This window comes from Cheilinus undulatus, linkage group 13, assembly GCF_018320785.1.
Source record: "Cheilinus undulatus linkage group 13, ASM1832078v1, whole genome shotgun sequence".
In the NCBI taxonomy this organism is placed as follows: domain Eukaryota; kingdom Metazoa; phylum Chordata; class Actinopteri; order Labriformes; family Labridae; genus Cheilinus; species Cheilinus undulatus.
Genome location: NC_054877.1, coordinates 49986976 through 50014533, shown reverse-complemented (window position 1 = coordinate 50014533; position 27558 = coordinate 49986976). Strand labels below are relative to the sequence as shown.

The 27558-nt window shown below is 41.2% G+C and overlaps 1 protein-coding gene across 1 annotated transcript; it reads left to right on the top strand.

Moving 5' to 3' along the window:
- The first annotated feature begins 1553 nt into the window (after window positions 1–1553).
- Window positions 1554–27558, top strand: afg3l2 (AFG3-like AAA ATPase 2). The gene is made up of 16 exons (XM_041803654.1): window positions 1554–1824; window positions 3210–3309; window positions 4369–4437; window positions 9052–9062; window positions 9995–10069; window positions 10878–10999; window positions 11075–11348; window positions 12733–12870; window positions 12951–13104; window positions 13975–14082; window positions 14180–14305; window positions 20177–20287; window positions 22642–22757; window positions 25856–26056; window positions 26249–26443; window positions 26736–27558. Exons 1-16 carry the CDS (start codon window positions 1741–1743, stop codon window positions 26973–26975), a joined length of 2124 nt encoding a protein of 707 aa, XP_041659588.1. The 5' UTR covers window positions 1554–1740; the 3' UTR covers window positions 26976–27558.

Genomic DNA, 27558 nt, shown 5'->3' with positions numbered 1-27558 from the left:
CTTATGGAAAGTAATGTTAGACTTATGGAAAGTAAACTTTGACTTATGTAATGTTGGACTAATGTAAAGTAATGTTAAACTTCATAGCTAAGATCTGCACAAACACCAGGATGCAGGAGAATAAAAGCAGAAAAAAACAGAGAGACATGTGATGGATTTATCATTATAACTTTTATTTTTGGGGTCCTGGTCTCTGGTGATTTTACTATTGGGGTCCTGGTCTGGTACGTTTATTTTGGGGGGTCCTGGTCTCTGGTGCTTTTGTTTTTGGGGTCCTGGTCTCTGGTGCTTTTACTATTGGGGTCCTGGTCTGGTATGTTTATTCTGGGGGGTCCTGGTCTCTGGTGCTTTTATTTTTGGGGTCCTGGTCTCTGGTGCTTTTGTTTTTGGGGGTCCTGGTCTCTAGTGCTTTTATTTTTGGGGTCCTGGTCTCTGGTGCTTTTACTATTGGGGTCCTGGTCTCTGGTACGTTTATTTTGGGGGGTCCTGGTCTCTGGTGCTTTTATTTTTGGGGTCCTGGTCTCTGGTGCTTTTGTTTTTGGGGGTCCTGGTCTATAGTGCTTTTATTTTTGGGGTCCTGGTCTCTGGTGCTTTTGTTTTTGGGGGTCCTGGTCTATAGTGCTTTTATTTTTGGGGTCCTGGTCTCTGGTGCTTTTGTTTTTGGGGTCCTGGTCTCTGGTGCTTTTACTATTGGGGTCCTGGTCTGGTGCTTTATTTTGGGGGTCCTGGTCTCTGGTGCTTTTACGTTTGGGGTCCTGGTCTCTGGTTCTTTTATTTTGGGGGGTCCTGGTCTCTAGTGCTTTTATTTTTGGGGTCCTGGTCTCTGGTGCTTTTGTTTTTGGGGGTCCTGGTCTATAGTGCTTTTATTTTTGGGGTCCTGGTCTCTGGTGCTTTTGTTTTTGGGGTCCTGGTCTCTGGTGCTTTTACTATTGGGGTCCTGGTCTGGTACGTTTATTTTGGGGGGTCCTGGTCTCTGGTGCTTTTATTTTTGGGGTCCTGGTCTCTGGTGCTTTTGTTTTTGGGGGTCCTGGTCTCTAGTGCTTTTATTTTTGGGGTCCTGGTCTCTGGTGCTTTTGTTTTTGGGGGTCCTGGTCTCTGGTGCTTTTACTATTGGGGTCCTGGTCTCTGGTGCTTTTATTTTTGGGGTCCTGGTCTCTGGTGCTTTTGTTTTTGGGGGTCCTGGTCTGGTACGTTTATTTTGGGGGGTCCTGGTCTCCCATCTTTAATCCTTTGGGGCAGTCATGAGTCTGTTGCCTTGATAATATTAGAAACCGTAGAAGAAGAGTGCACGCAGCTGTGGAATCAGTTGAACATGTTGTATTTTATTGTCAGGAGGGTGAAGAGCAGAAATATTGTGGAGGGAACTCTGGAGTTAAGATGACGCTCAAAAACCTTTTTACTGTCGGTCAAAGATGGCTGTTCAAGCACCTTATTGAGACGCTTCTGAAGAGAATTTAGTATTGTTCTGTTCTTATTTATTTATTTGTTCTTTTTCCGTTTATCTATTCGGTATTGAACACAGTTAGCTTCTCCGATCCACACTCCACACAGCAGGTGGCGGTAATGCACCTTTACGCTGGTTGCCTCCCGCCTCAAAACCACAAAAAGAAGAAGAAGAGCGCAGCAAAGATGGCGGAGGAGTGTTGTTACGGAACGGTTGGCGTGTTGAACTTGAGGTCTGTGTAGCGGCAGACGGTGTCGTGTTTTCGGGCTCGGTGTCAGAGTGTGGTCGCTGTCAGGATGGCTCACCGTTACCTGCGGCTGTCAGCGGGCTCCCGGAGGCTGTTCCGCCTGCTGCTGCCCTCCACAGCTCCGGCCAGGCTGGTAGGTGGACACCGTGCTAACATGCTAACTGTGCTAACCGAGGCTACGGCCAAAACAAGCCCGAAGAGAGACTCCTCTGACCGGCGGACAGGCCCGAGGATCCCCGGTGTTAGGGTGTAGAGAGTGACCGTGTTCCCTGGTGACTGTCAGCCTGATGGTCGGGTGGGCGACAGGCTGACAGTTTAAACGGTTTAAAATGAGAAAACTGTATAAATATTAGATTTATAACCTCTGAGAAAATACTGGTGAAAAAGGTATCTGAGCCTGGAGATAACGCCATTAATGTCTGATCTTAGATGGGGTTTTATATCCGATGTTCTAGATGATCGTGTTTATTTACTTTAATGTGGTAGAATCTAAAACCATCATAAATGTTTGAGCACCAGTTTATGAGCTGTGTAGATACCAGTAAACATTAAAGTGCCTGAGTGGAGATAACATGATAAATATCTGAATATTTGTCTGATTTTACTGTAAGTTAAACTCAGAGGTCAGAGACCTCCATAATTATGTTTACTCAGGTTGCTGTGATTGAGTAGCTTTTTGTGTACTTGCACCTTTTTTAGTACTTTTCTAAATCAGTGGTTCTCAACTGGTGGGTCGAGACCCAAAAGTGGGTCGCAGGGCTGTTTTCAGTGGGTTGTGAGCTGGCTCCTGGAAATTAAAAAAGTCAAAATATCTAAAAGTCTTGGGCTGACATGGGTCCTTAGACTTTATTTTACTCTGTTTTTCTGGACAAAGAGTTAATTTTGACTGATTTCTTGTGATCTTGACTAAAGTATCCTGTTATCTTGGATGGAAATATCTCCAAGAAAGTTGGTTTTCCTACAATAATGTATCAATAAAAACACAAATTTACGTCATTGTTAATGTTACGGTACTGGTGGTGGGCCCGGGGTGGCCAGTAGTTCTCCTCTACATGTTATAAAGCACTGAGTACTGAATAAAAAACTAACTCTAGAAGCTGAAATAAGGAGGTTCTAGCTTTCTGCTAACAAGAAGATGTGGAGGGAGAACGATTCCACAGCTGCTGATTCTGACTGTTTATAAAAACAGCCTGGTTATACATTCATATTCTCCTCTAGTTATTTTACTCTGAGAAAAGATCAGATTTTACTGTTTAAGCTCCTCAGGTATCAAAAGTAGCCACTCAGTACTTTAAGTACGTTTAAAATGACTTCCTTTTCCTAGAGTAGATTTATAGATTCCTGCTCTTACTTCTACTCTAGTCAGTTTTATAAAAAGTAACTTTTCCTTGAGTACAATAGTCTGGTTCTGTTTCCACCTCTGATTATTTCTCTGTAACTTTCACCTACAGTAGTTCCTCTACCTCTCTGTGGCTCTGCTTCAATGTTGTTACTGACTGGCTGAAACTTGTGTTTCAGACGCCGTGTTCCAGCATGGTGGGACAGGCAGAAGGTGGGCGGAGCCTGCTTCATGACCTGCTGGGAGCGTACAGGACGCTGAGTTCAAGACCTCCTAAAGGTACGAGAATGGGAGACGCTGTTAGACAGAGCCTGTGAGAGGGTTCACCCTTAGACGTTTGAGCCTGTTATTGATTTTACACATCAGTCATCGTCAATGGAATTCTTCTATGATGCTTCTCAGCAGCATCATACCGTGGGGATGCTTCTCAGCAGCATCATACCGTGGGGATGCTTCTCAGCAGCATCATACCGTGGGGATGCTTCTCAGCAGCATCATACTGTGGGGATGCTTCTCAGCAGCTCACTTATTTTACATTACTGATTTTTATTTAAAGATTAGAGATGTGTAGAAATCTGTTTTTACTTTGACATTAAAGAGGGGGTTTTTGTATTTTTTTTTGTTATAAAAGCCAAATTTTATCAAACATGATTGATTTATAAAATCAATAAAAGGGTGAAACATCCAAGGACATCAATACTTTTATAGGAATTTTCAATAAAATCTGTAATAAAACTATAAACAGGATGTTCATCTGTTTAATAACATCCACAGTCCTTAACAAATGTATTAGCCCACCTGTCATATCTGTCTCAGAGACCATCCAGCATCATGAAGTGCTTTAATGCGGACTCTTTCATTTTCAGTCAGCTCTCCACGTTTTACCATTTTGAACAGGAATGAGGAATTTCAAACTGAATTCACCCAAATGTGAGCCGGCTCACTGGGCTTCTCTGAGAAGTCAGAAATGAATCAAGCATAACATTCAACTACTAAAACTCATTTTTCCGTTCAGGAATGACAGTAAATAACTATAATCTGACACATTCATCAGAAATATTAATGTGCTTTACTATTTTTCAGTTTTTTGGTAAATCAGTAAATTTGAAAATTCATGGATAACAATAATAATTCTATTTTAGCATTAAAAATATCATTAGGGTTAAAGAGCTTCTACATATTGGTGTATTAACCATTGCAGAAACATGAAAATGATGTTGGTAATTACCAATGCTGTTAATGTAGGGCAGCTGAAACCTGACTGTGGTTAGGGCTAGGGTGGGCTGGTATGTTAGTTCAGAGCTGTCTAAGTATTTATATTATCTCCTTCTTTTTCAGGGTTTGAGAAATATTTTCCAGAAAGTCAGAAAACTCCAAAAAACACAGACGCTGACTCACCAACCAAAGGTTAGGAAATCTACTGATCAATCATTGTTATTGATCAATTATATCTGCCTGTTATTGATCGATTACATCTGCCTGTTATTGATTGATTTCATCTGCCTGTTATTGATCAATTATATCTGCATGTTATTGATCAATTACATCTGCCTGTTATTGATCGATTACATCTGCCTGTTATTGATCAATTACATCTGCCTGTTATTGATTGATTACATCTGCCTGTTATTGATCGATTACATCTGCCTGTTATTGATCAATTACATCTGCCTGTTATTGATCGATTACATCTGCCTGTTATTGATCAATTATATCTGCCTGTTATTGATCGATTATATCTTCCTGTTATTGATCAATTATATCTGCCTGTTATTGATCAATTATATCTGCCTGTTATTGATCGATTACATCTGCCTGTTATTGATTGATTTCATCTGCCTGTTATTGATCAATTATATCTGCATGTTATTGATCAATTACATCTGCCTGTTATTGATCGATTACATCTGCCTGTTATTGATCAATTACATCTGCCTGTTATTGATTGATTACATCTGCCTGTTATTGATCAATTACATCTGCCTGTTATTGATCAATTACATCTGCCTGTTATTGATCAATTACATCTGCCTGTTATTGATTGTTTACATCTGCCTGTTATTGATCAATTACATCTGCCTGTTATTGATCAATTACATCTGCCTGTTATTGATCGATTACATCTGCCTGTTATTGATCAATTACATCTGCCTGTTATTGATCGATTACATCTGCCTGTTATTGATAGATTACATCTGCCTGTTATTGATCGATTACATCAGCCTGTTATTGATCGATTACATCTGCCTGTTATTGATCAATTACATCTGCCTGTTATTGATCGATTACATCTGCCTGTTATTGATCAATTACATCTGCCTGTTATTGATCAATTATATCTGCCTGTTATTGATCGATTACATCAGCCTGTTATTGATCGATTACATCTGCCTGTTATTGATCAATTACATCTGCCTGTTATTGATCAATTACATCTGCCTGTTATTGATCAATTACATCTGCCTGTTATTGATCGATTATAGCTGCCTGTTATTGATCAATTACATCTGCCTGTTATTGATCAATTACATCTGCCTGTTATTGATCGATTACATCTGCCTGTTATCGATCGATTATAGCTGCCTGTTATTGATCAATTACATCTGCCTGTTATTGATCGATTATAGCTGCCTGTTATTGATCAATTACATCTGCCTGTTATTGATCGATTATAGCTGCCTGTTATTGATCGATTACATCTGCCTGTTATTGATCAATTACATCTGCCTGTTATTGATCGATTACATCTGCCTGTTATTGATCAATTACATCTGCCTGTTATTGATCAATTACATCTGCCTGTTATTGATCGATTACATCTGCCTGTTATTGATCGATTACATCTGCCTGTTATTGATCGATTACAGTTGCCTGTTATTGATCAATTACATCTGCCTGTTATTGATCAATTACATCTGCCTGTTATTGATCAATTACATCTGCCTGTTATCGATCGATTATAGCTGCCTGTTATTGATTGATTTCATCTGCCTGTTATTGATCGATTATAGCTGCCTGTTATTGATTGATTTCATCTGCCTGTTATTGATTGATTTCATCTGCCTGTTATTGATCGATTATAGCTGCCTGTTATTGATTGATTTCATCTGCCTGTTATTGATCAATTACATCTGCCTGTTATTGATCAATTACATCTGCTTGTTATTGATCAATTACATCTGCCTGTTATTGATCAATTACATCTGCCTGTTATTGATCGATTATAGCTGCCTGTTATTGATCAATTACATCTGCCTGTTATTGATCGATTATAGCTGCCTGTTATTGATTGATTTCATCTGCCTGTTATTGATCGATTATAGCTGCCTGTTATTGATTGATTTCATCTGCCTGTTATTGATCGATTATAGCTGCCTGTTATTGATCAATTACATCTGCCTGTTATTGATCGATTACATCTGCCTGTTATTGATCAATTACATCTGCCTGTTATTGATCAATTATATCTGCCTGTTATTGATCGATTACATCAGCCTGTTATTGATCGATTACATCTGCCTGTTATTGATCGATTACATCTGCCTGTTATTGATCAATTACATCTGCCTGTTATTGATCAATTACATCTGCCTGTTATTGATCGATTATAGCTGCCTGTTATTGATCAATTACATCTGCCTGTTATTGATCAATTACATCTGCCTGTTATTGATCAATTACATCTGCCTGTTATTGATCGATTATAGCTGCCTGTTATTGATCAATTTCATCTGCCTGTTATTGATCGATTATAGCTGCCTGTTATTGATTGATTTCATCTGCCTGTTATTGATCGATTATAGCTGCCTGTTATTAATTGATTTCATCTGCCTGTTATTGATCAATTACATCTGCCTGTTATTGATCGATTACAGTTGCCTGTTATTGATCAATTACATCTGCCTGTTATTGATCAATTACATCTGCCTGTTATTGATCAATTACATCTGCCTGTTATTGATCGATTACATCTGCCTGTTATTGATCGATTACAGTTGCCTGTTATTGATCAATTACATCTGCCTGTTATTGATCAATTACATCTGCCTGTTATTGATCAATTACATCTGCCTGTTATCGATCGATTATAGCTGCCTGTTATTGATTGATTTCATCTGCCTGTTATTGATCGATTATAGCTGCCTGTTATTGATTGATTTCATCTGCCTGTTATTGATTGATTTCATCTGCCTGTTATTGATCGATTATAGCTGCCTGTTATTGATTGATTTCATCTGCCTGTTATTGATCAAACCAATTACATCAGAGAGCATCTGTTATTGATCAATTACATCTGCCAATGGGGGAGGAGAGGAGGAGGAGCCGTTATTGATCAATTACATCTGCCTGTTAGGTGATCGATTATAGCTGCCTGTTATTGGATCAATTACACCTGCCTGTTATTGATCGATTATAGCTGCATTTATTGATTGCTTTCATCTGACATTCCCTGATATTCGGATGTACTTCCTAGCTGCCTGTTATTAATTGATTTCATCTGCCTTCTTCATTGATCGATTATAGCTGCCTGTTATTGATCTTTTACAACTGCCTGTTATTGATCGATTACATCTGCCTGTTATTGATCGATTACATCTAATCCTGTTATTGATCAATTACAGGCCTGACTGTTATTGATGAGGCCCAATTAAATACATCTGAGTGGTTATTGATACAAGTTCTAATCATGCCTGTCATATCAGCGTTTATCAGCTTATTTTGATCAACTTTCACTGACTTAACAATTTGATCGTAGTAGAACTGCCAGTCATTGATTGATTTCATCTGATCTGTTATTGATTGATTTAAGTCTGCCTCTTTATTGATCGATTATAGCTGCCTGTTATTGATTGATTTATCTGCCTGTTATTTAACCAGGAAAATAGCTGCCTGACTGAGATTGAAGAATCATTTGCCTGTTATTGATCGATTGGCAGAGACAGAGCCTGTTATTGATTGATTTCATCTGCCTGTTATTGATCGATTATAGCTGCCTGTTATTGGATTGATTTCATCTGCCTGTTATTGATCTGCATACAGAGATCATTAATTGATTTCAGAGATGCCTGTTATTGATCGATGATAAATCTTCCTGATTATCCCCATAATAAAATACACCAATAATCAGAGAGCATCTGGCTTTCTCACGAGACTACACATGGGGAAACAGGAGGAGGAGGAGGAGGAGCGAGGCCGCTGAGGAGTCTAACCACCAGAGAAGAAGAGTGAAGCAGCATGGATCAGTGCTGTGCTAATAGAGGCTAACATCATTCTGGAGTGCTTTCAGTATTTCCCTGGGGTGATAACACAGCAGTGTTTGGATGTACTTCCTGAGATCCAGAAGAGTTTGGGCCAACGGACCTTACTAAGTCACTTTCATCGTGGACGGACGTTAAAACCTGGTGGCATTGTCAACAACTACCTGTCCACGGGCACTGGGACCAGATAGATCGCTTAATAATCCTGAGAGAACATCAGGCCTGACTGAGAGGAATGAGGCCCTTAAATACATCTGAGTGGTTTTTGATACAGTTCTAATCATGGCAGCTTTCATATCAGCGTTTTCAGCTTATTTTAGCTAAACTGTGATGACACTGACTTAACAATTTGACGTAGTAGAACTCCAGTCAGACTAACGTGTTCACATGGATCTGAAAAGCCCGGTTTAAGTCAGACTCTTTAAATCCAAACGTAATGTAAACGTATTTATTTAAATTTATTTAACCAGGAAAACCCTGACTGAGATGAAGAATCTGATTTACCAGAGTGTCCTGGCAGAGACAGAGACATAAAAACCAGAGCAGCTACAGTCACAGAGAAACCAGATCACTGAGCTAGTCAGAGTTCTGGATGTAGAGCGTACAGCTGTGAGTCGTCTGCATACAGAGATCATTAATGACAGAGATGCACAACAATGATCAGGAATGATAAATTACCGGCTGATTATCCCCATAATAAAATACACCAATAATAAAGGCGTTTGTTTTCTTTCTCACGAGACTACACATTCTGAAACAGCAGGTGGCGCTGTGGTACGTGACCCGCTGTTAACCACCAGAGAAGAAGAGGAAGCAGCCTCAGTGCTAAGAGGCTAATAGAGGCTAACACGGTGGAGTTATTCAGTATTTACGGGGTGATAACACAGCAGTGTTTGGAGGATTTACCCCGCTAAGATCCAGAAGAGTTTGAACACAACGGACCTTATAAGTCACTTAAAGTCATCGTCCTAACGACGTTAAAACCAGGTGGCATTAGCCGCTAACCGCTAGCCTTAGCCACGGGCACTGGGACCAAACTAAAGGCGAATACCAGACAGAGCGCTGAGTCAGCAGGTGTTAAAACTGCAGAAAGACAAAACCAGACAGTCTCCTGGTCCAGCGCTGCTTTCACAGACGTATCCATGCTCTGATGTGCTTTCATTCAGTCTGATCCACGTTAGAACAGAAGTTTACCCAGAAACCACGGCCGACTTTACATTTTAACCTTTTTTAAACTTTACATTTCTGATATGGCTAATGTCAGTGTATTTTAAACATCAGCTCTCTTTAATTCTGACTTGTGCAGCAAAAACAAAAGACCCCAAACATCAGCGTTTGTTAATCCTGACAGTCTGTTATCATTTAGTTTCATGTCTGATTTGATGAGTCGGCTGAATTCTTGTTTGTCAGGATACTTTAATTCAGATTTCAGGGGGAATCGTACGTCAGCTGTTTGGTACACAGATGTTAAAAAGAACAGCTGTGAAGTCAGAGTAGTTCTTTGTTTTAGATGTAAACAGGAATGATGTTAGAATGAGTTATAAATATCTGTGCTCACTAAATATTAACCCCTTCTTACCCCAGATGTGCATAAACTGTAAAATCAACAACTCAATGGTTCAAGAAAACACTTACGGTGCATCACTACTAAATAATGACAAACTGAAGCGTTTCCTGTTTCCTGTTTCCTGTCTGTGCTGTTTCAGGTGGATCGTCTGGAGGTGGTTAATAAGCGCTACGTTAAGGTGGTTTTCTCTCCAGGGAAGACGCAGGGCGACGGGGTGAGCTCCTCTTTAAGCCTGTCAGCAACTTTAAATTAAGGCATTTTTAGATAAATACACATTTTTTATTCTACTACTTTTGCTAAAGAATCAGAAATTTAAGTATTTAAAAAAATTCCAAAATAATAACAGTTTTAAATAAATAGCCATTTTAACATGAATAACCATTTGAGAATTAATAATTTAACATAAATGCCTTTTTAAACCATTTTAAAATAACGTATTAAAGATAATAAATGTATTTAACAAATTTTAAAATAACATATTTAAGATAATAAATGTATTTACCATTTTACAATAACATATTTAACATATTTATTTAACCATTTAAAAATAACATATTTAAGAAAACAAATGTATTTAACCATTTTAAAATGACATATTTAAGATAATAAATGTATTTTACCATTTTACAATAACATATTTAACATATTGATTTAAAATATTTTAAATAACATGTTTAAGATAATAAATTTATTTAACCATTTAAAAAAAAACATGTTTAAGATATTATATGTATTTAATCATTATAAAACAACATATTTAAGATAGAATATTTATTTAACCATTTCAAAATAAAATTTAAGTTATTTATTTAACCACTATAAATGAACATGTTTAAGATAATAAATGTATTTAACCATTTAAAAAAAAAATTTAAGATATTAAATGTATTTAACCATTTTAAAATAACACATTTAAGATAAATGTATTTAACCATTTTAAAATAATGTATTTAAGCTAAAATATTTATTGAACCATTTTTAAAGCAGCAGCAGACTCTGATGGACTTCCTGTCTCTCCTCAGTACGTGTGGTTCAACATCGGCAGCGTGGACACGTTTGAGAGAAACCTGGAGACGGCTCAGTACGAGCTGGGCATCGAGGGCGAGAACAGAGTTCCTGTGGTTTATTCTACAGAGAGCGATGGGTGAGGACGCTCAGCTCGCCATCACAGTCACGGCCCTGTCGGTCTGTTTGTTTCTAACTTCTCTCTCTGCTCTAGAACCTTCCTTTTGAGCATGCTCCCCACCGTCCTCATCATCGGTTTCCTGCTCTTCATGCTGCGGCGGGGACCTGCGGGGGCGGGGCGTCCGGGCCGAGGGATGGGCGGGCTGTTCAGTGTCAGCGAGACGACAGCGAAGATCCTGAAGGACGAAATTGATGTGAAGTTCAAAGACGTGGCGGGCTGCGAGGAGGCCAAGCTCGAGATCATGGAGTTCGTCAACTTCCTGAAGAACCCCAAACAGTACCAGGACCTGGGTGCCAAGATCCCCAAGGTGAGGGTGGGGCCAAGATCCATTTATTGAGGATGGGGCCAAAATCAGTTTATTGAAGGTGGCACCAAAAACCCAAAAGTAAGGGCAGAACCAGGATCCATTTAATGAGGGTGGGGCCAAGATCCTCAAGGTAAGGGTGGAACCAAGATCCGTTTAATGAGGGTCGGGCCAAGATCCCCGACGTAAGGGCAGAACCAGGATCCATTTAATGAGGGTGGGGCCAAGATCCCCGTGGTCAGGGTGGAACCAAGATCCTTTTTAATGAGGGTGGGGCTAAGATTCCAACGGTAAGGGCGGGAGATCCATTTAATGAAGGTTGGGCAAGATCCCCGAAGTAAGCGCGGAACCAGGATCCATTTAATGAGGGTGTGGCCAAGATCCCCGAGGTAAGGGCAGAACCAGGATCCATTTAATGAGGGTGTGGCCAAGATCCCCGAGGTAAGGGCAGAACCAGGATCCATTTAATGAGGGTGTGGCCAAGATCCCAGAGGTAAGGGCAGAACCAGGATCCATTTAATGAGGGTGGGGCAAAGATCCCCGTGGTCAGGGTGGAACCAAGATCCTTTTTAATGAGGGTGGGGCTAAGATTCCAACGGTAAGGGCGGAAGATCCATTTAATGAAGGTTGGGCAAGATCCCCGAAGTAAGCGCGGAACCAGGATCCATTTAATGAGGGTGTGGCCAAGATCCCCGAGGTAAGGGCAGAACCAGGATCCATTTAATGAGGGTGTGGCCAAGATCCCGAGGTAAGGGCAGAACCAGGATCCATTTAATGAGGGTGGGGCCAAGATTCCCATGGTAAGGGCGGAAGATCCATTTAATGAAGGTTGGGCAAGATCCCCGAAGTAAGCGCGGAACCAGGATCCATTTAATGAGGGTGTGGCCAAGATCCCCGAAGTAAGCGCGGAACCAGGATCCATTTAATGAGGGTGTGGCCAAGATCCCCGAGGTAAGGGCAGAACCAGGATCCATTTAATGAGGGTGTGGCCAAGATCCCTGAGGTAAGGGCAGAACCAGGATCCATTTAATGAGGGTGTGGCCAAGATCCCCGAGATAAGGGCAGAACCAGGATCCATTTAATGAGGGTGAGGCCAAGATCCCCGAGGTAAGGGCAGAACCAGGATCCATTTAATGAGGGTGAGGCCAAGATCCCCAAGGTAAGGGCAGAACCAGGATCCATTTAATGAGGCTGTGGCCAAGATCCCCGAGGAAAGGGCAGAACCAGGATCCATTTAATGAGGGTGTGGCCAAGATCCCCGAGGTAAGGGCAGAACCAGGATCCATTTAATGAGGGTGTGGCCAAGATCCCCGAGGTTAGAGCAGAACCAGGATCCAATTAATGAGGGTGTGGCCAAGATATTAATGAGTGTTTGTTGTGTATTTAGGGCGCCATCTTGACTGGCCCTCCAGGTACAGGAAAGACTCTTCTCGCCAAAGCGACGGCGGGCGAGGCCAACGTGCCGTTCATCACTGTCAACGGCTCGGAGTTCCTGGAGATGTTTGTGGGCGTCGGCCCCGCCAGGGTGAGCTCTGATTGGTTCATATCCAACTTTTTCTTCTAAAATGGCGCTGTGCCTTCATGACAACGTCACTTCCTGTGCAGGTGAGAGATCTGTTCGTCATGGCGAGGAAGAACGCCCCCTGCATCCTGTTCATCGATGAGATCGACGCAGTGGGACGAAAACGAGGGCGGGGAAACTTTGGCGGTCAGAGCGAGCAGGAGAACACCCTGAACCAGCTGCTGGTGGAGATGGACGGTAAGGACTCAGCAATCTTACGTCTGATTGGCTTAACAGCGTTTAAGGTTGCTGAAAACACCCCTATCCCCTCACTCCTCACCTGTACCACCCACTTTTTCTAAAATTGCCAACTATGGCCTATCAAATACAGGGAAAAGGCCCCAACATCCCCAGCTTCACCAACATTCCATCCTCTAGCTTTGGTGATGATGTCATCAAAACATATAGAACATTCCATCCTCTGCCTTTGGTGGTGATGTCATCAAAACTTATAGAACATTCCATCCTCTGCCTTTGGTGATGATGTCATCAAAACTTATAGAACATTCCATCCTCTGCCTTTGGTGATGATGTCATCAAAGCTTATAGAACATTCCATCCTCTGCCTTTGGTGGTGATGTCATCAAAACTAATAGAACATTCCATCCTCTGCCTTTGGTGATGATGTCATCAAAACTTATAGAACATTCCATCCTCTGCCTTTGGTGATGATGTTATCAAAACTTATAGAACATTCCATCCTCTGCCTTTGGTGATGATGTCATCAAAACTTATAGAACATTCCATCCTCTGCCTTTGGTGATGATGTCATCAAAACTTATAGAACATTCCATCCTCTGCCTTTGGTGGTGATGTCATCAAAACTTATAGAACATTCCATCTTCTGCCTTTGGTGATGATGTCATCAAATCTTACAGAACATAGATTAACTCTTTTATGGACCATGGTTTTGCTGACCTCCATGGCCCCCAGTTAATCTAGGCCCCTGAAAGCTCCGCCCCCCTATTGGACGCCATGGTCTTGATCCAGGGTAAATAATGGAGGCTAAACTAAGAGCAGACCTCACGTGTCTGAGCTCATAAAGGTCTTTCCTCTCTCTCCTTACAGGCTTCAACACGGCCACAAACGTCGTCGTTCTCGCAGGAACCAACAGACCCGACATCCTGGACCCGGCTCTGATGAGACCGGGACGCTTCGATCGACAGATTTACATTGGTGAGATGGTTTTCCACCTGATGGTTGAGACTTTAGTCAGATGAATAAGAGGAGGGATGAGATCATCCTGCTGATTGATTGGTTGTGTCTGCCTCAGGTCCTCCTGACATAAAAGGTCGAGCATCCATCTTTAAAGTTCACCTGCGTCCTCTGAAGCTGGATGCTGGATTGGACAAAGACGCTCTGGCTAAAAAGATGGCCGCCCTCACACCTGGATTCTCAGGTTTGAAGCTCATTTTCAGTAAAAAACAGAGAAAACTAAAATCCTGATCTCCTGTAGCTGTGGTCATGATAGAGGAGCAGAGAGTCAGATGGTCCGTGGTTTAGATCTGACGGTAAGCATCCTCTACTGTCAGACTTAACTGTCCTACGGTGGCCCTAAGGGTCCACTGCAAAAACATTTCACCTTAACAGAGACCAGTGCTTTTTAGGATATGTTTTTGTGTCTGTTTTATTGGGCTTGTTGCATAATTTTTGTTTTCTCTGCCATTTTTGCGTTTCGTCAGTGTTTGTACATTTTCAATTTTTTTGTTTCATAAAATGTTTTCTTTTTGTCTTTTATTTTCTCTGTTGTATGAAATGTTTGTGCTTTTTTGTGTTAAAGGTTAAAAATTTTTTTTCCAGATTCATTATATTTCCTTTTTTTGTTTTTTGGGCCCTCCTTGAAAACATTTTACAGTTTTTTGCTAAGTCTTTGCATCTGATAAATTTATTTATTAGGGCCTGAGCACCGAGTGGTGCGAGGACCTAATTGTAATCGCTAGGATCATCCAAATTACAATTTGCCGTCATTGCATGGACTTTTGAGGCCCTTAACATTTCTGAATTCGCAGGAAAGTTTGCACGTACTTCCAGTCTCACGAAAATTTTGATATTTTTTGGGTCTCCAACATGAAAATTCAGAATTGCAAAAATAGCGCCCCCTAACAGTTTTCAAAGTCAAAGCTCCCTCCTTTGACTTTGTCATAGATTCATCAAATTTTGTGTGCAGGTGCGGCTTGGGGAGATCTACAAAAAAGCCTCTTGGGCCGACACTCTATCTCCAACAGGAAATCCACCATTTTGAATAAATAAGCAAAAAAAAGGGGCTGGTTTTGGCCGTTTCCAGGGGTCATAACTGAACAAACTCGTCTGAAGGATTTCATCCGATCAACTTGTACTTTGGCACAGAGCTACATGAGACATGGATGATGAAAAGTTATTCGGGGTTTTCTCATTAGTCGAAAGGTGTGGCCATGGCGAGCCCTCAAATTTGCATATGTCTGTGGTAAACAGGAAGTAGTTTATAACTCAGCCTTGCATTGCCCGATTGAACTCATATTGCTCAGGTATATTGACGGTCATGGCCTGCACCCATTCATATGGTCAGACGGTCAGATTTCCTACAGATCAAAGCGCCACCTAGTGGTGACAGGAAATGTCAAGGTTTATGGTGCAAGCTACAGTTTAAAAGTTATCCCAGATATCCACTTCAAATTTGTGTCAGGATGGACTAAAGAAGTGGATTTAGCTTTGTGAAAAATAAAATTGACTTTTCGTCAGAGGGCGTGGCCTCGGCAGGGCGACAAAGTCAAGAGTCGCCATTTTGTCTCGCCAAAAATGTTTAAACAGTCATAGCTCTAGTATACATGGTCATATCTGAGACAGATTTCATGTGCTTGATAACAGTCCAGGCCAGAACACATCCATGCTGGAAATTTGGAAAAACTGTACAGCGCCACCCTCTGGCAACAGAAAGTCACTACTCCTGATTGTCACGTCGCAGAACCTACATGGTTGGACAGATCATTCTGAAAATTCACTCAGGCTGTTCCCAAGGAGTTGGCCTTACACATATACGATGGTCAAACATCTACGTTAAAGGGCGTGGCCATGGTGATTTTTTTGTTCGCCATGAAAGAGGAAGTAGATTTTTCAAATGGTTATAAGACACCAAGAGCAATGAAACTGGCCAAAAAAAATCTCATTGGCATGCTGAGATGATTGATGTTCATTTTGTAGGTGGGCGTGGCCTATTGGCCCAATGGCGCCCCCTAAAAAATTTCAAAAATTCAGCCCCCCCAGCAGGTTTGACCTAGGATTTTCAAACATGTGTGGGCAGATGCGTCATGTCAGGACGCACAAGAAATCCTCTTGGACCCATATCGTAAGTCAAACAGGAAGTCGGCCATTTTGAATTGTTTGGTAAAACGAGACATATTTTAGGAGTCGTATTTGAACGAACTCGTCTGAGGGCGTTCATCCAAACTACTTCATCTGTGGGGTAGAGCAAGAAGAGATGTCTTCGGTCAAAAGTTATTCAGGGTTTTCTCATTAGTCCAAAGGCGTGGCCATGGCGGCCCCTGAAATTGAAATGCTTCATCATGTGATAAAAGTGGCTGGTGCTCACTAAAAATTTCCCAGATTGGCCAAATGCTTCATCATGTGATAAAAGTGGCTGGTGCTCACTAAAAAATTTCCATTTATTACAAGATTGGCCAAATCCTGCTGAAATTAGCCCAGGCACATCCCTCAAGGTTGGTATTACTCAGATTTGAAGGTCAAGAGTCCTTACCTAAAATGGTGTGGCGGTGACAATTTTTCATTCACCATGTAACAGGAAGTAGAATTATCTAATGCTTACAAAACTAGTAAAGCCATGAAACTTGGCAGATAAATGACCTGTAATAAAAGGAGATGATTTATTGGATGATTGTTGGTGGGCATGGCTTTTTGGCTCAGTGGCGCCCCCTAGAATTTTTAAAAAATTTGGGGCGCGCCGGTAGTCGAGTGGTTAAGGCGCACACCATGTACGCAGGTGACCCGGGCTCGAATCCGGCCCGTGGCACTATTTCCAGCGTGTCTCTCCCCGCTCTCTTCCCTGTTTCTGACTCTATCCACTGTCCTCTCTCTAATAAAGCGGAAGGGCCCAAAGATAAATCTTTAAAAAAAAAAAAAAAAAAAAAAAATTCAGCCCCTGCAGCAGGTTTAACCTAGGATTTTGAAAATTCTTGAGCTAATACATCATGTTAAGATCTACAAAAAAGCCTCTTGGACCCATGCCGTAAAACAAACAGGAAGTCCGCCATTTTGATTTTTGTATTCAAAATTCAGCAAATTGCAGACTTCACAATTTTCAGAATTCTTCTTGAGGAATTCATCCAAACACCATCAGGTGAGGGATATTGTAAGAAGACATTTCATAGTAAAGAATTTCATTGGAGGTTTTTCATTACTCAAATGGGCGTGGCCATGGTGAATTTTTCTTCACCATAAAAAGGAAGTAGAATTATCCTGGGCTTAGAAAACTTGTGGAGTCGTGAAACCTGGCACCAAGATTCACAGTTGGAAGCTGAGATGACTGCCCTTGGTGTTTCTGGTGGGCATGGAATATTGGCTCATTTGCGCCCCCTACAGTATTTTAAAAAACAATCATCCCCAGCAGTGCATATTACCCAGGTGTTTGAAAATACTTAAGCATATCTGTCATCTCAGGATCTTTAAGAAGCCTCTTGGACCCAAATTGTAAAACAAACACAAGTCAATTTTTGTCATTTTCCATGTTGAAATGTTTAAAACTCTCTTCTCTCTCAATGGAACCAAAATTAAGGCTCTGCTTCCATCTTTTGATGATACACAGTATTGCAACACAATTAAGAACAGGGTCCAAACAGCAAACAACACATTACAAAGTTTATATCTATTTATCCATGAATATAAGCTAAATCAACAAATTGAGATGAGATTTAAAAGCACTGAAGAAAATATTGAAACAAACTTGTACACGTCTGTATCTCTGTATTTTATGCATCTATATCTGTTTATTTCACACATCTGCTGCCATAACAAAATATTAAAGGTCATGAAAAAGAAAGAAGGTAGGGGTGACTAAAGGAATGGAAAAAATATCATCAAAAATAAATGATTTAGAGAGAGAAACAGTCTGGATGTAAAACAATTAGGTTTATTATAAAGTTTTTGTACTCATGATCTTTTAGACTGTGATCAACAGTTCCATGTATGCAGAGACAATTCTGCATCCCATGTTTTATTCATGTCATCATATTCATCTAACCACTCGACAGCTTTAGGCTGCTTCAGATACAGGTCAGTAGATTCTGAGAACCACTAGATGGCAGCAAAGACCACGTTATTGTTCCTGTGCCTGATACTGTGAATGCAGGGGCACAGGGACTTGGACAGGGTCAAAATGCTGGGAAGACATTGGAGTATCACTTACAATTGGATTTATTTGACTGGGACTACCGTCAATTTAAAAAAAACATCAATGTTAGGATGAAATATGTTGTTTTGATTGACAAAGGGGATTTTTGCTTAGTTTGTTTGTCTGCTGTTTTCTCAGTGAGTTTTGATCCTAGACTGACAAAAGAGATACTGCTGGAATCTGAGGAGTGTCTGCTTTCATTTGAGGGGTCGTTTGTGTCACAGGCATGAAATATAAGTTACTGAGGGTGCTTGGTTTGCAGAAAAGTACTGTTTGTATCTGTCTGTTAATCCATGAATATAATATAAAATAAACTGAGAGGAGATATCAAAGAATTGAGGAAAATAATGAAACAAACTTCTACACATCTGTACCTCTGTATTTTCTCCTCTATCTTCCACACTAATGGTTGCAATAATCTGAGAACAGTTAATGCTTTCAGCCACTCAGTCATTTTTCTCCTGTGGAGTGAGTGTGAACAAGAGGAAGAGGGAGTGAGGCTGCCAGCATGCAAAAGAGAGAGAGAGAGAGCAACTGAGCCAAGCAGAGCATAAAGAGGGGCCATGAAGCAGACAATCCAGTGATTTGTTCATCTTTTGGAGGTCCACATTTTCAGGGCTCATACCTCACGCTCATTTGGTTTTACTGCCAAAGTAACAGCAAGCTGTGGAAATTAATGAGGAGGACTCCCCTCTGTTTCTGTGAAACTGTGAGCGTTGCAAACCCACAAACCCCATGGGAGCAGCGCGCCGTGTTGCTGGCACCCGACTGTTGCCACACACCCACGGTCGCGACACATCCCGATGTGCCACAGGTTGCGAGGGCCCGTCATCGCTGCTTGCAGCTTTAATTTATTTTATTTCCTGAATAGTTTTTGTGTTTCAGCACGTCATGATTTTAGCGAGGTGGTTTATTCTTTGGTTCTGTCTTTATTTATGGCACTGATGTAGTTTTTCTGTTCAGGATTTCTTATTTCTGTGTTCTAGGGGTGTAACGGCACAGAGAAATTTCGGTTCGGTTTTGAAGTCACAGTTCGGTATGTTCTCAGTACGGTAGTTGAAGCAAATAAATAAAGTGATTTTTTTTTTTATTAGATTGTATTAAAATAAATAGGCTGAATAAATGACATTTAAATTATAAATAATGTGGCAACTCCTTCCAAAAGTTCTTCAGTGATTAGAAATGTTCATGAATATATTTTTTATTTACTAGGTTTTTTTAATTGATATATATACCCATTCTCTAAACGCTAAAATTTCCCAGCCAACTTGAATGCATCATCACACAACCGCGAGTTAGCTTGTTAAACATGCAAATTAGCATCAATCCTGTCGATTTCAACACAGACTTCAGTACTGGATGACTTTTTTAACCAATGGGACCTTCTGCAAAGTTTGGGAGAACTTTTCACAGCCCATCTAGGCAGATAAAGAGGTTAGAGCTGTGAAATCTGAGTATAACTTTACCTATGAACCAGCTGCAGACAAGATGGAGTCCTCTCTCCCCTCTGAGGCTGACATTTGAAGGTCAAATTAATGTGATTCACAGAGCCAGAGCTCCAGTGTTAGAATTAAAACTATCATGAAGAGTAGGAAATTCTCAGCTGGCTGGAGAGACTTTGTGTTGATCCTCCTCTTCACAGTGACGTTCTAGTTTGAGTGGAGCGTTTCTAAACGCTTTTATTGGTCCGCTGGAGGACCTGCTGAATAAATGTGTTCTATTACATGTTTCTGCAGTTGACCTTCAGGGCCACCGTACTTTTGCCTTCTGATTGGCTCTCTTGTAAACATGGCGCCCTGGTATTGAGCAGCGTTTCCCAGCCTGTTGTTGCTAAAGCTGCTGAGAGTTTCCGTGTTTAAATGTGACGCCTCCCTGTGCTTCGTCTGACAGGTGCCGACATCGCCAACGTGTGCAACGAGGCCGCTCTGATCGCCGCCCGCCACCTCTCAGACGCCATCAACCAGAAACACTTTGAGCAGGCCATCGAGAGGGTCATTGGAGGTGAGACGCCGACCAATCAGGGGAGAGGAAGTTCCTGACTGGTGTCATCCTATAGCAGGGAACCAGGCAAAAACGTTTCCAACACAATGAGTTGATCAGCGCGTGTCTGCAAACACTGACGGCTCACAGTCTCAGTCCTGGTGTTGACAACTTCACCAAAATCACAGTCATATTTAACCAGGAGCGAGAGAGCAGCCGCCCTGATTGCACAGATTTGTTGGCAGCAGTTGGATAGAAGAGCTGGATAGGAGGGTCAGGTTTCTGGAGTTCTCTGCCGTTTTATGATCATTAAAGAAGGAAGTATTTAGTTCTGATGCCTTGGTCTGGTATTTAAAGTGTTAATATTATTGGATTTTTGCTGGATATTAACGTTATCAACATTTTTGTGCAGCGCAGACCGTGTGCAGGAGTTCACCTGCAGTTTTTAATCGTAACAAACATGAAGGTGACAAAATTAGTTTCCTAGGACTTTAATTTTGTCGTGATGATGTCAAACATTTGAGGTGCACATGAATCTAAAGGTTGCAGACGTTTTTGTGCTGCTTCCACCATACAGGAGTTTACCTGAAAAACAGAAGCTGTCTGTTTGGGTTGTTGTGGTGTTAAATAGACTTTAATATCCTTTAATTTTACCAGAAACTTTATTTTGCCAGTGTTTTTGTGCAGTTTAATGAGTCAAACTGTAGCGTGAACATGAACATTAGCTGCTGGGACTTCTACGGTGTTGTTGTCGTGGGGTTTTTTTGGTGTTTTTGTGCAGTTTTCAGTGGTCATTTGCCCTGGTTGCCTGGACTCCTGCTTCTGTCCCCGTGGAGTCTGACAGTCTTTGATGCTCTAAGTCAGGGGTGTCAAACTCAGTCACAGCAGGGGCCGGATTCTGGATTCAGGTCTAACCCGAGGGCCTAACAGGATCACCATTTAACCACAACTGTGAACCTCATCTTCACCAGTAATAAAGTATGAAAAAACAGCACTGATGATAAATCATTTGGAAATTCAAAAAAAGTAAAAATGATCAGTTTAAAGGCTCAAATCTGAGATTAAAGTTCCAACTTATTAGTTCAAAAGCTCAGAACACGATATTAAAACAGAAAAATAATGTTTTTAGAGAGCAAATATACGAGGAGAAAGTTGAAATCATGAGTTTGAAAGGTCAAGACATGACTTAAAGTCTTAAATAGGAGTCTGATAGTTCAAAAAGTGGGATTAAAAAGCTAAAATTAGGGGTTGAAAATGTCAAAATATGAGCTAGAATTTAAAATGATGGCTTTAAAAGTTAATATTTAAATTCAAAATTGGGAGTGTAAGAGGTAAGAATATGATATAAAAAGTAAAAATTATGAATGTTAAATGTCAAAGTATGAGAAAAAATTAAAATCCTGAGTTTAAAAGTCAAAATATGGGACTAAAAAGCCAAAGTAAAGAGTTGAAAAGGTCAAAATGTGACTCAAAAATTAAAATTGTGAATCAAAAACATAAAAATGTGACATATAAAGTCCAAATTCTGAGTTTAAAAGGTCAAAGCATGAAATAAAAAGTAAAAATCGTAAGTTTGAGGCGTAATCTTGAGATGCAAAATTGAAAATATGAAATAAAAACATAAATTATTTTTTTCCCCATCCCTCTTGACTTTTTATGAAATCTGTTTTTATAAACTGTTCCATATCCTATCCAACATCCATCAGGAACACTCATCATACATTTAAGCATTTTATCACAGAATGGAAGCAGAGTTTTAACGGCGGAGAAAGCTCTAAAGAGTTAGTCAGCAGCTCTGACTAGAAACCCTCGTATGGATGGATACATAAATATAATAATAATACATAATATTAGATATTAAATATTATTATATTTAATACATAAATCAAATAATAATGATACATAATAATAATGTTTATTAAAACAGTGTAATTATTTTAGAAGCAGATAATCCACAGTAGCATGAATCTAAATATGATGGTGCAGTCAGCTTAAATCTATGAAGGAGCCAGCTGGGGTGGAGGAGGTGAAGCTGACTTTGGTGAACTGATGTTGAGCTTCATTGTCAGATTTAACTACTCACTGCTGCTCCTGTTGCTTTATTGAGGGGGATGATCATTTTTAAGTTGCTCATTTTAACTAAACACGTACATAATACATGAGAAGGACAAGTTTTGGAAAACATTTCTAAAAATGACGTATTAAACTGCTATTTTGACTCATTTCAAGTTCAGCAATTATTGCAACTTCTCTTTGGTTCTGTTGGTTCTGTCTGTCTGGTTTGTAAACTGCAGCGGGCCATATTGTGATTAAATCTAATTTGCGATTGATTGCCCCACCCTAGACTGAATGAGCACTTCCTGTTTGTGGTTCAGGTCTGGAGAAGAAGACCCAGGTCCTGCAGCCAGAGGAGAAGAAGACGGTGGCGTATCACGAGGCCGGTCACGCCATCGCCGGTTGGTTCCTAGAGCACGCCGACCCGCTGCTGAAGGTCTCTCCTCTCATGTTGTCTGATGAAAATGCTGTCTTTGTTTTAAGTTTCCATCCACGTTTGGATCACTAACAGCATTCAGATACTGGCAATAACATCTAAAACTGCTGTAGTTTCTATGCCAGGCCACCAGGGGGCACTGTGACTTTGTTATAAAACAGCTGAGCTGTAAACACTAGGGCTGGGACGATTCACTTTTCTCCCGATTTGTTTTTTTTTTTACGATTTTTTTAGGTGCCGATTCGATTTAAATTGCGATTCTACGATATTGCCGATTTTTGCAATCTTTAGTTAGCTTTTTAAACACCAGTGAAAAAGATGAATGATAATGATGCCTACAGACTATATCAGGAAAAATACACATCACATGTGTATAACCATACATCACAAAATATGTCTAACTAGAGAATACACAATAGTTATAAAATGGTCAAGTGCAGGATTTCTCAATTTATTCACAACAATTTAGTATCAATTTCACAGAATTTGACACAGACTGAGCTAAATACTGAATATGAAGTGCATAAAGTCTATACATATGTGTGTAGTATATATATGTATAACATATAATTTTAAGTTAATATAGAATTTAACAATATAGAATTAAGCTATTTAAAAAATATATAGTCCTGCATCATCTCGCATTTTACCTATCTTTGTTCAATCTGAAGATGAGGATTTTCCCCATTTGTTGCACTGAATTAAAATGCTGCCGTGATTTTTTTTTTTAAGAAAAGGGGAATAAATTATTATAGAGTGAATGTACTCCAATCCTTTATATTTCATACTTTATCAGTTTTTTATGTCATCACATAACGTGTTTGTGGAGGGAGACTATGGGAGACGAGCTGATCGTCACGTCCAGCTTTCAGACTGATGGACTGTGTTTTGCGGAGGGCATGACGTGACAGGCCAGTATTTCTTTCTTGTGTCTTAATGACACTACACAGGGCAGGTCCTTACAAATAAAACGACTGTGACTATGGCTGCATGAGTAGAGACCAGCGGTAGCTTCAACGGGCTTGTTTGTTGACGTTAGCCGTTAGCTGTAGTGCTAGATTCGTCGTGTTGTCTCAGTATTTTATTCTGGCGTGGCATATCTTGTCTAACTCCTGTCTAAGTTTGTGCTGTCTTTAATGTTTTGGAAGCCAAAATAAGTCCACACATCCACTATGAATGCAGCAGAAGTCGCTCTGCTGGGTAGGTACAAGCAACCGGCTCACGCAGACCGGAAGTCTCGCGTGATCTCGTTGTCTCAAGAGAGAAGAGGCAAGAGTCAACTGCCAGCTGGCGATGCCTGCCGCCAACTAGTGGTCAGGGGGTGAAATTACACCACAAACTACCGCACCAACAAAGTGAATAATTAGCTAATTAATTAAATATCGATACTGCATTTTAAAATATCAATACAATATCACGCCAGGAAGTATCGCGATATTTCAGTGTATCGATTTTTTGTCCCACCCTTAGTAAACACCAGAAACATCTGTGGTGATGAGGCAGGGTTGGTTCTTCTGACCTACAGAGAGTAAATGTGGACACAGATCTCAGGAGGTCTCCGTTGTTGTTGTGGTCCATCTACTAGAACATGAATCCTAACTGGAACTGTACTGAGCATGTGCAGAAAAGCTCTATTCAGACAGGACTAGTATCACCTGTGGACCTCTGTGAGCCCTGAAACTTTTACTCTGCAGGTTACAGATGGATTAGTCGATTCATACGGGACTGAAACCGCAGACATCCTGAGAGATTATCACAGATTACAGAAGACCACAGGTCACACTGCAGCGTTACTCAACCAAAGAGCCAAAGTGTTGAAAAATACTTGTGAAAGAGCCACAATCTTAGTAGTGAAAAGTGGCAAAAATGCATGAAAAGGGGCGAAAATGTGGAGAAAAAGTTGAAAAATGCTCAGAAAGTAGCATAAATGGGTGAGAAGTGATGAAAAAATTAGTTACAGGTGGCAAAAAGTGGCAAAAAAAAAGTGAAAGGTGACTGAAAAGGGCAAAAAGCAGTCAAGAGTGGCAGAAATGGGCAAAAATAGGAAACAAGTGGTATTTAATGGCAAAAAGGCAGCTTATTTAAACAAAAAGTGGCAAAATAATGGTCAAAAAGGGCACAAATGAGAAAAAAGTGGCAAAAAGAGATTGCAAAATAGGCAAAATTAGGAAAAAAGGTATTTAATGGCAAAAGGCAGCTTAAATGGACAAAAAGTGGCATAAAATGGTATTAAAGGACAAAAGTGAGATAAAGGTGGAAAAAATGGGGGAAGTGGCAAAAAGAAGCTGCAAAATGGCAAAAAAAAAGGGTTAAATTGGGTATTCAGTGGCAAAAGGTAGCTTATTTAGACAAAAAGTGGCAAAAAAAGGTTAAAAAGGGCAGAAATGGGGAAATAGTGTCAATAAGAGGTTGCAAAATGGGCAAAAATAGGAAAAAAGGGGTATTTAATGGCAAAAAAGGGGGAAAATGGGGTATTTCATAGCGAAAGGTAGCTTAAATGGGTGAAAGTGGCAAAAATTGTGAAAATTGCAAAAAAAAAAAAAACTCTTTTTTAAAGGTTTTTAAGGGGGAATAAAATTCAAACTAAGACATAAAAGAGCCACGTGTTGAGTATCACTGCACTAATGGCTCTGGTTTTAGATAAACTACTCAGCGGTCAGTAACAGGATGGAGACGTTCTGTTATCTAAAGTTTCAGGCGTCTAAAACTCTGGCGTCCTGGAACAAAGAACAGAAACGACAGATCTTTGCTGAAATGGTTGTTGAGTAAGGTCAGATTTTTGCTCTAAAATGTCTGAATGAAGGATGAAACTCCAACAGTCTCGTTAGTTTAGATGATTTTTAACCTCCTTTTCTGTGGGGTTGTCTGTCCGTTAATGACAGATTTACTGACTAGAGAAGAAGAAGGTGAAGAGAATGTTGGAGGGCAGACTTCACGCTGACGTGGACCCTCCTAGTCTGTGTCTGGGTCTGATAAAGGTCTAGACGTGGTCTTACAGCCGTGCAGGACCCTGCTGAGGTTCCTGAAGGTGTGGTAGGGATGTCTAACATTGTCACAGAGATGTTCCTCCAGGTGTGACCGCTGTCGTCCCTCCACAGGTGTCCATCATCCCCCGAGGGAAGGGTCTGGGTTACGCCCAGTACCTGCCTAAAGAACAGTACCTGTACACCAAAGAGCAGCTGCTGGACCGCATGTGTATGACCCTGGGGGGGCGGGTCTCAGAGGAGATCTTCTTTGGACGGATCACCACTGGAGCTCAGGACGACCTCCGAAAGGTCACACAGAGCGCCTACGCACAGGTGAGTGTGCCACATGCTGACTCCGCCTCCTCTGAATCACCAGCGCTGTAGAACAGGGGTAACGGAGGAGGCGTGGCATCTTTGACAGTCCTCCATGACCTGGCTCACAGGATGGTTCTAAAGGGTTCTGCAGAGCCGTCACCGCTGTCTTCCTCTGGTTCTCTGATGTTCTCCTGGTGTGTTCTACTGCAGATTGTTCAGTTTGGGATGAACCCCAAGGTGGGTCAGGTGTCCTTCGACCTCCCGCGGCAGGGCGAGATGGTTCTGGAGAAACCGTACAGCGAGGCGACAGCTCGGCTCATCGACTCTGAGGTGCGAGCTCTGATCAGCGAGGCGTACCAGAGAACCCACCAGCTGCTGAGCGAGAAGAAGGCCGAGGTGGAGAAGGTACAAGTTGCTGAGAACGTTCTAGATCCTTGAATCCCAGCCTGGGGTCTGGCTTTTAGCTCATCTGTCCACTTTGAGGTTTTAGATGTGCACAGGTGAGCTAAAGCCAGAATCAGACAGTAACGAAAGAGTTCAAACAAAGTAGCCTCATCCATGGCTCAGTCCTCTTTTAAACTTGGTTCAGTTCAGGGACAAAGTTGGCAACTATTTAGCAACTACAGAGGGGGGGAAGGTCCCCACATCCCAAGTTTTCCCTACACCGGCCCTTACCCTGCTGTCTGTCGTCCCCTAGGTGGCGCTGCGTCTGCTGGAGAAGGAGGTTCTGGATAAGAACGACATGGTGGAGCTGCTGGGTAAACGCCCCTTCGCTGAGAAGTCGACGTACGAGGAGTTTGTGGAAGGAACCGGGAGCGTGGACGAGGACACGTCGCTGCCGGAGGGTCTGAAGGACTGGAACCAGGAGAGAAAGGACAAAGAGGAGAGCCAGGACGAGCAAGTGGCCCGCCAGATCTCTGGAGGAATGCCTTTCTAGAACGTTCTGATGGACAGCTGAGCCCCCACCACACTGACTGTCACCCCCCACCTATATATGAAACTAATCTGGACGTCAGTAACCACCTCCAGGATTAAACCACAGCTCTGCAGTCGCTTCTAGAAACTTCTCTGTGCAGCATCGCCACAGCCAGTCCTAACAGCACACTGACAACATCAGCTCATGTCAGCTGTTTCCTGTCGTTGAGATTCTAAAGCATCGCTCAGCTCTGCTTTCCTTCCTGTTGCTCAGGTCACTGTGGAGGAACACAGGAGATCTAGAGGCACTAAGAACCTCCTAGAATGTTCTCTTGGTTTTAAGAAGTGGTGCAGCAATAATATCTAGGGATGTCCCTACGTCAATTTAAAATATGCAAATAAAACTTCCTCTTAAGACTGTCACCTCTGAGTAACATTTATTCAGCACAGGGTCACAACCACCAACCACATCTCCTCTTAAAAGTTTAAAATGTCCAGACCAGACCAGACCTGTACCCTCACCTGGTGGGTGGGCTGTAGACGTGGTCATGTGACCTTACAGTCATCCGCTCAGTGGCAGAGAGTTCAGAAAATTATCTGTCTGA